At 53.2% G+C, this 10305-nt stretch overlaps 1 protein-coding gene across 1 annotated transcript; it reads left to right on the top strand.

The window, feature by feature from the left end:
- The first annotated feature begins 1842 nt into the window (after positions 1 to 1842).
- Positions 1843 to 8055, top strand: CITED4 (Cbp/p300 interacting transactivator with Glu/Asp rich carboxy-terminal domain 4). Its single transcript, XM_064281801.1, has one exon. It carries the CDS (start codon positions 3044 to 3046, stop codon positions 3590 to 3592), a length of 549 nt encoding a protein of 182 aa, XP_064137871.1. The 5' UTR covers positions 1843 to 3043; the 3' UTR covers positions 3593 to 8055.
- Positions 8056 to 10305: the final 2250 nt, after the last annotated feature.

The raw sequence follows: 10305 nt of genomic DNA, 5'->3' as shown, positions 1-10305 counted from the left end.
TGGTGGTTGTGCATGAGATGCTCAATAAAAATTTGTTGACTAACAATTGGCAAAATAATTCTATTATGAAAACATTCTGCATCCCACTTTGAAATGTGGCGTCTGGGGTCTTAAATGCTAACAAGCGGCCATCTAAGATGCATCAATTGGTCTCAACCCACCTGGATTAAAGGAGAATGAAGAACACCAAGGTCACACGACAACTGAGAGCCCAAGAGACAGAAAGGGCCACATGAACCAGAGACCTACATCATCCTGAGACCAGAAGAACTAATTGGTGCCCGGCCACAACCGATGACTGCCCTGACAGGGAGCACAATAGAGAACCACTGAGGGAGCAGGAGATCAGTGGGATGCAAACCCCAAATTCTCATAAAAATAACATACTTAATGGTCTGACTGAGACTAGAGGAATCCCGGCGGTCACGGTCCCCAAACCTTCTGTTGGCCCAGGACAGGAACCATTCCCGAAGACAACTCATCAGACATGGAAGGGACTGGACAATGGGTTGGAGAGAGATGCTGATGAAGAGTGAGCTATTTGTATCAGGTGGACACTTGAGACTGTGTTGGCATCTCATGTCTGGAGGGGGGATGGGAGGATAGAGAGAGTTGGAGGCTGGCAAAATTGTCACGAAAGGAGAGACTGGAAGGGCTGACTCATTAGGGGGAGAGCAAGTGGGAGTATGGAGTAAGGTGTATATAAACTTATATGTGACACTCTGACTTGATTTGTAAACGTTCACTTGAAGCTCAATAAAAGTTAATAATAAAAAAAATTTGTTGACTAAATAGCTTATTCACACACTTTTTTTTTTTTTTTTTTAGGAAAACTGGTGACAGATGGTTCTCAGACTCAGCCTGGTGTCCTCAGACCAGCTGAGTTAGAATGACAGAGTGCTTTTTAAAAACACAGATTCTTATGAAATACCCTTGGAGAGTCTATATCAGGAGGTTTGGGTGAGGCCAGAGATTTTGTGTTCCAGATTCCCCTTCCCCCACACACAGCTCCAGAGAAGTCTGAGGTGCAACCAAACCCCCAACCAAACCCGTTGCTGTCGAGTGGATTCCGACTCATAGCGACCCTCTAGAACAGGGTAGAACTGCCCCGTGGAGTTTCCAAGGAGCACCTGGTGGATTCAAACTGCCAGCCTTTTGGTTAGCAACTGTTGCACTTAACCACTACACCAGGAGGGCTTTCCGAGGTGCAGCCATGTTTAGAAATTGCTATGCGAAACTTCAGTTGGAGGAGGATCCAGGAGAATCAGTCCTGGAGTACAGCTTTCACACTTTGCCAAAATGCTATCACACCCATGGTCACTGGTGACCTTCCCACAAGCTCTCTGGGGTGGCTTCACAGAACGGAAAGCTGAGGCCCCGGGAAAACAAGTGACAGCCCTTATGCCAAGCCCCCCCCCCCAAAAAAGGTCACACTGCCTGGAGTGCCAGAGTTATGACTACAACTTGGGCCTCTAGACTCTCACTCTAGGGTTCCCCACCCTGCAGGGGCATGATAAACCCAAGTTCCAGGAAGTCCCAAGGCCACTCCTCTGGGGAGGGGAGCCAGAGAAGGTTGAGGGAGGGCTGCGAATGCGTGGAGGGCAAGGTTCAGGGAGGCTTTCTCCTGGCCCTGGGGAGAGGCTCCCGCTGCTCCAAGGAAACACCGCAGTCAGTGCTAAATCTGTGGGTGATTTCAGGAAAATCACCTTCCCTTGTGCCTTAGTCTCCTTATCCGCAAGAAGGGGCTGATAGTCCGTGCCCTGCCCCCTGACAAAATGCTGATAGAATGTAAACCAGTCGCTGCTGATCCAACTCCTGCTGACCTCATGTGTTTTAGAGTACAACTGTGCTCCACAGGGTTTCGAATGGCTGGTTTTAAGCACTCTAAAAGTCCCAGTTACTATTGTTATTGTTATCAAGGGAGGCCGTGACAGACTCTACTCTGAAGGTCTCTAAATCCAGTCTTTCATTCATTTGAGGTACATTTTTGAGCACCTACTATGTGCCAGGCAGTGTGCACAACAACCCAGTATGGTCACTGCTGCTGTTGTCCCCATTTTACAGATGAAGAAACTCAGGTAAATGAGTTTGCAATTCATTCAATCATTTGTTCATTCACCCAACTTTGACTAAAAGCCTGCTCTGGGCCAGGCTCTGAGCCAAGTGCTGGAGATACTAAGATGAACGAATCCTTCAGGAGGGATGCCCATAAACTACTTTAATAACAACTCGGTAAGTGCTTCAACAGACAAGATGTAGTGGGGGGCAGAGGAGGAGCAACTGACAAACCCGGGGATGATGGGAACCGACAGCTAACCAGCGGTGACCCTGCCTGTTAAGGTACCTTTGCCCTGCGTAGACGTGGCGATCACAAGTCCCGCTTCTTCCAATGCATCGCGGTGCAGTCCCAGGAGATCCCCCACAACACTGATTCTCAGTTCCTATCTGGGAAACTAAGAGGTTGGGCCTGAGATTCTACAGCTCTGGGGGCTCGTAACCCTTTGCACCTCCCACCTACCTCCGGTCAGTTCAAGCCCAGCCTCAGCCCAGCCCTGAGTCTGCACCCCTGACCGCCAGATGTAGCCTCCTTGGAAAGTGCCAAACGACTCCGCAGCGGAGGCGGAACCCACCGGAGGGTGTAAGGCCTGCGACCCAAGGGGCGGGGCTCCGGCAGTGGGCGGGCCTGAGACCTGGACGGGGCGCGGCGCGGCGCGCCCAGAGATGTCTTCATCCAGCCAATGCGCGCTCGGGGGCAGGGCCACCCCGCCTCTGAGTATAAGACTCTGCTGAGTCCTGGGGCGTCGCGCAGAGGTCTCGGAGCCCGACGCGTTCTGTGTACCGAGCGCTTGCCGGCAGGATCTGCGGCCTCCAGGCGCGCCAGAGCGCGGAGCCGGTGCGTCGTGGGCTGGGCAGGAACACGGGTGGGGTTCGGTTTTCCTTCTCCCGGCTGGGCTGCGAGGAGGGCGCGCAGCCAGGGGACCCTAGCCGCAGAAGAGCAGCTGGCCCCGGCCGGGGCTGCCCGCGCTGACCATCGTCCGCCGCCATGGCAGACCACCTGATGCTGGCCGAGGGCTACAGCCTGATGCAGAGGCCGCCACCCGCCGCGCCAGCCCACGGCCCTCACGCGCTCTGGACTCTGCAGCCGTACGCGGGCCCGGGCCTGGACAGCGGGCTGCGGCCCCGGGGGGCTCCGCTCGGGCCGCCGCCGCCACCACCCGGAGCCCTGGCGTACGGGGCCTTCCGGCCGCCGCCAGCCTTCCAGCCCTTCCAGGCGGTGCAGCCTGGCGCCGACAGCGCGCACCTGCAGCCCGTGGCGACACTGTACCCGGGCCGCGCGCCCGCTACCCCCAGCGCCCCGGGAGGTCCCCCGGGCCTGCAGCCGGCGCCTGGCGCCCCAGCCCCCCCGCCGCCCGCGCACACCCTGGTCGGCATGGACGCCGAACTCATCGACGAGGAGGCGCTGACGTCGCTGGAGCTCGAGCTTGGGCTGCACCGCGTGCGCGAACTACCCGAGCTCTTCCTGGGCCAGAGCGAGTTCGACTGCTTCTCGGACCTGGGGTCCGCGCCGCCCGCCGGCTCCGTGAGCTGCTGAGCTTGGCGAGCCCCGCCTGGCGGGCCCGAGAGAAGGGGGCCTGTCTGCCCCCCGAACTCCGCACCGACAGACTGGGCCCCGCACGCGCCCTCCGTGAGGGTGAAGGCAGCTGTTTGTGTACAGAGCCGGAGACCTGGCGGGACGACTGGCGTCACTCCAGGCTTTGCGGGATGACAGTTTGGCTTTACCTCTCTGACTCGCCGCCTCAGCGGTAAAATGAAGGGGACTGGGCCAGCTCTAGGAGTCCCCTTTCTTGGATTCTATGCTCTCTCACTTCCCTCAGACTTCTGTCCCCATATCTGAGCCATTCCAGGCCCCTGCCTGATTCCCCCCTCTTTCCTTGCGGAACCGCTGCCGGAATGGGGTTCCCCGGAGCCATCATCCACTGAGCCCCCTGCCCCCAGCCCCGGTGCCTGGGCTCTGCCATCGCTGGACCTCCTGCCATGCGGAGGGGAAGATTGTATAGCCCTAACTCCTGCGAGGTGGAGGAATGCCCCACCTGCCTTCCTCAGGCCTCCAAAACCAAAATAAAACTGGGTCACTTTATGATCTTGCGTCTTCATTTCCTTGTTACCTCCACCCCCAAATGTATTTAGATTCCAAAGTCCTGAGGCTGTTAAGGACCCTGGGTGGGATGGGGACCACAGCCCCTGGCAGTACCCAGGAGAGGAAACTGACCGTTTGTTTCAAAAATAACTTGAGTTATGCAATTGTTATGTCATAACCTGGAAGGCAGAGGCTGCGGCAGGGGGCCGGGTAACCCCAGGACATAGCCGTTGGACCTCCCAGCTCCTGGGATGGGGGTGCTGGGCAGTGCTGCCTTCACCTGTCTACTTGAGGGCCAGAGGGGAACGGGGGTGGTCCCTGAGGATTCAGGTGAACCTGGCTCCCTTGTTCAAGACACCATCCATTCACATTCCTAAAAGTATTTCCTCAGAGGGAGATGGCCCCAGGATCCTCCAGTGGTTGTGAGGATTAAATGCAACACAAAGCATTTAACACGATGTCACCTAGTCAGTGCTCAGTAAACAATACCAAAAACCAAACCAAGCCCAGTGCCATCGAGTCGATTCAGACTCATAGTGACCCTATAAGACAGAGTAGGACTGCCCCATAGAGTTTTCTAGGAGCACCTGGTGGATTTGAACTGCCGATCGTTTGGTTAGCAGCTGTAGCACTTAACCACTATGCCACCAGGCTTTCCCAGTGAATGATAGCTTTTTTTTTTCTTCTATTATTCTAGGTCCCTAGGTGGTACACACTGTTAGCACTTGACTGCTAACCTAAAGGGTGGTTCGGAACCACCCAGCAGTAATGAGGAAGAAAAGTCCTGGTGATCTGCTTCCATTAAGATTACAGCCAAGAAAAGCCTATGGAGCAGTTCTCTTTAATACATGGGGTCACCATGAGCTGGAATTGACTTAACAGCAAATAATATTATTTTTCTACAAATTAAAAAAAAAAAAAAATTGGGCCTAGCTTTATTCTAGGCTCTGTGCCAACTTGGTACATGCCCCCACGGAGTCAAAGTGCAGGTGGGAGCAGGTGAGTAACAGACCTGGGAATTAACGTTGCTAGAAGGAAGAGCGTGATGAGGCCTAGAAAACAGGTAGGATTGCCAAGTAGGCAAACCCAGAGGAGGGAGTGGTTTCAACTGGTTAGGGAAGGGGGAAGGCTCAGGCTTCAGGGAAACAGTGACATTTGACATGGTGAACAGAGCTTTGAACAATGAATGTGTTTTTAGTCATTGGAGAAGGTGGCATTCCAGCGGAGAGAAGAGCCTATTCAAGGGCAGAGGCATGCAAATGCAGGGAGGGACAGGGAAGCGTGGGGTGTTGGGAAGGGAGAGCCACAAAGGTCAGACATGGACAACAAAAGTCTGCTGGTTTTACAACTTTGTCAGGTAGGCGCAGTCCTTATTGTACAGATGAGGGGTGTGGAGTTTGCCCAGGCTAGGAAGGATTTGGCCTCAGAGGCCTGTTCACCAGCATGAGCTCCTGGCCACCCTCTGCTGTTGACTCTCTCTGGAAAGATCCCTGGGCACTTCACCTTGTGGGAGAAAGGCTGGAAGGAGACCAGGGCAGGGATGCCAAGGCCCAGGCTAGGACGAGGCAGTGGGGCTGGAGAGAAGAGAATGGATTCCAGGGAATCTGTGCAGGGAACACAGGGCTGAGAACTTCTGTTCCCAGTGGCTAGGCTTCTCCTCATGCCAGGCTTGTTTGCTGTTATGACTCTTCTACCAGTTGTGAGTCCACCTGGGCGCACTGTGTTGGAGCTGAATCTGAAGCCACCAGGACAAGCACAGGGTGGGCAGCGGGAGGTGTTTAGCAAGTGAATAAAGATCTCCCTAAGACAACAGAAAACCCTGGTGGTGTAGTGGTTAAATGCTACCACTGCTAACCAAAAAGTCAGCAATTCAAATCCACCTTGAACTGTGCTCCTTGGAAACTCTATGGGGCAGGCCTACTCTGTCTTATAGGGTCACTATGAGTCAGAATCAACTCGATAGGCAATGGGTTCTTTTGGTAAGATAACAGGCCATCCTGGGATGGGATGGGGCAGGGGACAGGGGGCAGGAAGCAGACAGGCATCTGGGAAGGAACCGGACTGAGCTCTGAGCTCAGGGAGGCCAGTGTTTGCCCTGGCTTTGCCCAAGACCCCAGGCCAGAGACAGAGACCAAGAGGCTAGACTGGAATGGGAGTTCAGCCCTCTACCTACTACTGCCCTGATTTCTTCCTCTCTGGGCCTCAGTTTCTCCACCAGTAAAGTGGGTCTACTATTCCTGCCCTGTTACTTTATAAGGCAATAAGCAAATTCAGGGATGGGTTGATAAGCAGTTGGTTGACTCTAACCACAATGTGCTCTCCATGTGGAAGGGATTGCAATGAAAACCTAGCACTTGCCTCTTTACAGAGCTAAAGGGGGTTCACCTGCTGAGCTGTTCCAACAGGTGCTGCTAACAAGCTGGACAGTAGGCAGGTGGACAAAGGAGAAGTTAGGCTGAGGCAGCCTACCACTTGGATCTCCAAATCCCTGACATTCTTGGGAGAATCCAGACCCTACCAGCAGGAGGGAAGGATGGGGTATCCTTTCTGTCAGCATGTAGGGGCTGTGGAAGGAGTAATGGCTACAGTCTGACAGCCTCAGGGCCAAGTCCAGCAGTGGCTCTTGCCTGACCTCAAAGAAGCCACCTCACCTTCTGAGTCTTGGCCCTCCTGTTGGAATCCTACCAGCTTTCTGTGGTTCCAGCGGGGTGTCTCTCACCTCTTCTCTGGGGCCACCCTCCTAAAGCAATATGTTGTCCCCTTGGTCCTGTGGATTTTGCTCTCATTCCAAGACTGGGTCTTTGAGGTCAGGAGTCAGCTCCTTCAAGCTTGGAAACTGAGTAATGGCACAGACCAAACACCTTTCCCTCCTTTTTTTTTTTTCCCCCTGAAGTTCTTTATTTTGAATCATCTTTAGGCTGACGAGATTTTATCACCAAGTAAATGTTCAAGAAAAGCATAACTTCTCTTTGAACTCATTTGTAATACGGTGATGCCAATAGGACCTCCCTTCTAGAGTTACTGTGGAGATTAAACAAGTTACTGCATGTAACATGTTTAGGACCGTGCCTGGCCACTAGCAAGAATGGTTTGTAGTTAGTGCTATAATCCTGGACCACTGGCATTTTGGGAAGGTTTTCTACTAGAGAGGTCCCTGGGTAGCACAAAAAGTTTGTGCTTGACTACTAGCTTAAGGGTTGGAAATTCGAACCCACCCAGCAGCACTGCAGAAAAAAGGCCTGGCAATCTGCTACCACAAAGATTATAGCCAAGAAAACCCAATGGAGCGGTTCCACTCTTTCACATATGGGGTCACCATGAGTTGGAATCAATTTGACAGCAATGGGTTTGGTTTGGTTTGGTTGTTTTCCTACTGGAGTCTTGAGGAAGGTGGTGTTTTAACCAGATAGAAAGGGCTTACTCCAGCAGCCACACTGGTGCAAGCTGGGTCCCTTGGAGGCAGACTCTGCAATGGCATTTAGCTTGCAAGAAGTTGATTAGGGAGTGCTGTGGGATCAGCAGCTGCGGAGCAGAGAAAGCAGAGTGAGCAGGAGAAACCACAAAGCAGGCCCACAGCCTGAGCCAGTCCCACGGGGAGCTTTGGCGCTAGTATGGCCTTCAGAGTCACTCCATGTTGGGCCTTTATACTCCTTTGTGCCTCTGTATCCGTCATCAGATGTGGGCCAGCCCAGGCAGTGGGATGATCACAGGCCAGGTGGCTCTCTATAGCTCAGCCAGTCCCTGCAGGAGCTGCCAGCTGAAGACGGTCTGCAGGCAGCACCCCCAGAGGCTAGAGCAGCAATTTCCTGGCAAGGCGGTCTGAGTGGTACATCCCAGAGTCCACCACAAGCACCAGGGTGGCGACTAGGGTGAAGCGAGTGCCTCCTTAAATTTTGTGCCCTGGGTGCCGCACTCACGTCACCCTAGTCCCAGACCCAACAAGCACTTTCCATTTTACGACAGAAAAAGTATTTAAAAAGGAATATCGACCTTAGAGGATTGCTGTGATAAGACTCTATGTAAAGTACCTGGCACAAGGCGCCCTGGTAGCACAATTGGGTAAGTGCTTGGCTGCTATCAAATGGTCTGCGGTTGCCATTCTGAGGAAGAAAAGATCTGGCGATCTGCTCCTGTAAAGATTAAACCCAAAACCCATTGCCATCAAGTCGATTCAGACTCATAGCGACTCTATAGGACTGGATGGAACTGCCCCACAGGGTTTCCAAGCCTGTAAATCTTTACAGAAGCAGACTGCCCCATCTTTCTCCTACAGAGCAGCTGACCTTTCAGTTAGCTGGCGAGTGCTTAACCGCTGCACCACCAGGGCTCCTTGGCCGGGTAAAGACTACAGTCTAGGCAACCCTGTGGGGCAGTTCTCCTCTGCCCCATTAGGGTTGCTATCAGTCGGAATCAACTGACAGCGCACAGCAACACAGGGTAGATTCTCGGGACCTGAGGGCTGCCGGTCATCAGCACAGCTCTGCTAAGTGTTCAGTGGCCATTTGTTAAATAAAGTAATGAGCAGTCTGACCCTTGTGTTTTCCCAGGCAGCTTAAGGGGTTGAGCTGATTACCAAATAATCCTCTTGAGTCCCTTAATCGTCCTTGCCCAATTCTTTACATCAAATCTGCTGCTGGAAGTGCAGTCAGGAGTCCTGCTGACTCTGTGATCAAGTCAGAACTTGCTGAGTGCCTACTGTGCGCAGGCATGATGGCAACCAACAGGAGTGCCCACTAGGTGCATTTTCTCTTCCAGCCTCCCATTTAACCACTCTCTAACCTTCTTAATATCTCTGCGGGGTAGTTTTATCCCCATTCCAGAGGTCAGGAAACTGAGGCCCAGAAGGTGAATTATTCCTCCCAGTCATGCTCCAGTAAGTGGTGGGGAAAGGATGCCCGTCCTGTTCTGTCCTAGGCCTTTGCCCTCCCCAGGTTGCATCTGGCCAAGCACTTGACCCTTAGTGGAGCAAGAGCAGAGTCCCACACCTGTCCTAACACTGTCGCTGTGGATTCGGAGGGGGTCACTGAACCTCTATGAGGCCTCAGTGTCTTCTTCCATAGAATGGGGAGAATAATTCCAGCCTCAGAGGTGAGCAAGGATTCAAATGAGACTGGGCTTCTGAGAGCACCTGGTAAAAGTACAGTGCTGCATAGTCGGGGTGGGTTGGGAGATGAGCGAGCAGCCATGGACCCTGTCTCATGGCTGGTTTTGGCTTGAGGAGAGGAGACTTTCACATGGTTTGGGATTTGAAATCTAGGCCAAGCTGGACCATACAAGGTAGACATGGAGGTTCTAGGTGGGCGCCGCTGAGCAGCTCAGGTGAGGTGTGCGTCAGCCTCAGGACTGCATCCAGGTGTGAGGACTAGACATGAGCAAAGGCCCAAGTCCCAAAGTGTGTCCTGGTAGACAGAGGACATAGAGGAAGCTATTCTGACCTTAGTCTCCTAATCAGTCAAATGGGCCCACCACAGGCTTTTTAGAGCATAGATTAATTGCCTGTCCTGTGAGCTGCTTGGATGGGAGCTGCCACTGGGAAACATAACCACCGGGACCAAGAGGAGAGAGGCCTGATCTAACTAGCCTGCAGGTACCTCCCCACACTCAATCACACAAAAACAAAACCCATTGCCATCCAGTCGATTCCGACTCATAGCGACCCTATAGGACAGAGTAGAACCACCCCATAGAGTTTCCAAGGAGAGCCTGGCAGATTCGAACTGCTGACCTTTTGGTTAGCAGCTGTAGCACTTAATCACTATGTCACCAGGGCTTCCCCCTTAATGCCAGCCACTGCAAATTCCTGATACACCATGCTCCTCATGCCTCTGTGCCTCTGTGCATTGCGTAGGGTGTTTCCCTCCCCAGGCCCTTTTCCACCACTGAAAGGCCAAGTTCTTCACGTATCAGAGTCGGTGGGGGGGTCTTGGTCAGAGGCTGATTCATCATCATCCCACCTCCACCCCATGTATTGTGCAGAGTGGGTGTCAGGCTACAGCTAAGGCTGAAATAGGTTCAGGCATAGAATCCAAGTTGGAGTTGGGAGTCCTGATTTCTAGTTCTAGCTCAGCCATAAGCTTGTGACCTGGGGCATGTCATTTGAGCTCTCTAAGTGCTGTACCGTGAGGACCATATTCCCTGCCCCTCCTAACTCTCCAGCGTTGGGGGGC

The sequence above is a fragment of the Loxodonta africana genome, chromosome 3 (assembly GCF_030014295.1).
Source record: "Loxodonta africana isolate mLoxAfr1 chromosome 3, mLoxAfr1.hap2, whole genome shotgun sequence".
NCBI classification, from domain to species: Eukaryota; Metazoa; Chordata; class Mammalia; order Proboscidea; family Elephantidae; genus Loxodonta; species Loxodonta africana.
The sequence above is the reverse complement of the archived record's forward strand: the minus strand, read 5'-3'. Positions and strand labels throughout refer to the sequence as shown.

Bases quoted from the DNA above. Each gene is read 5' to 3' on its own strand.
- CITED4 (XM_064281801.1), top strand. From the start codon at position 3,044: ATGGCAGACCACCTGATGCTGGCCGAGGGCTACAGCCTGATGCAGAGG.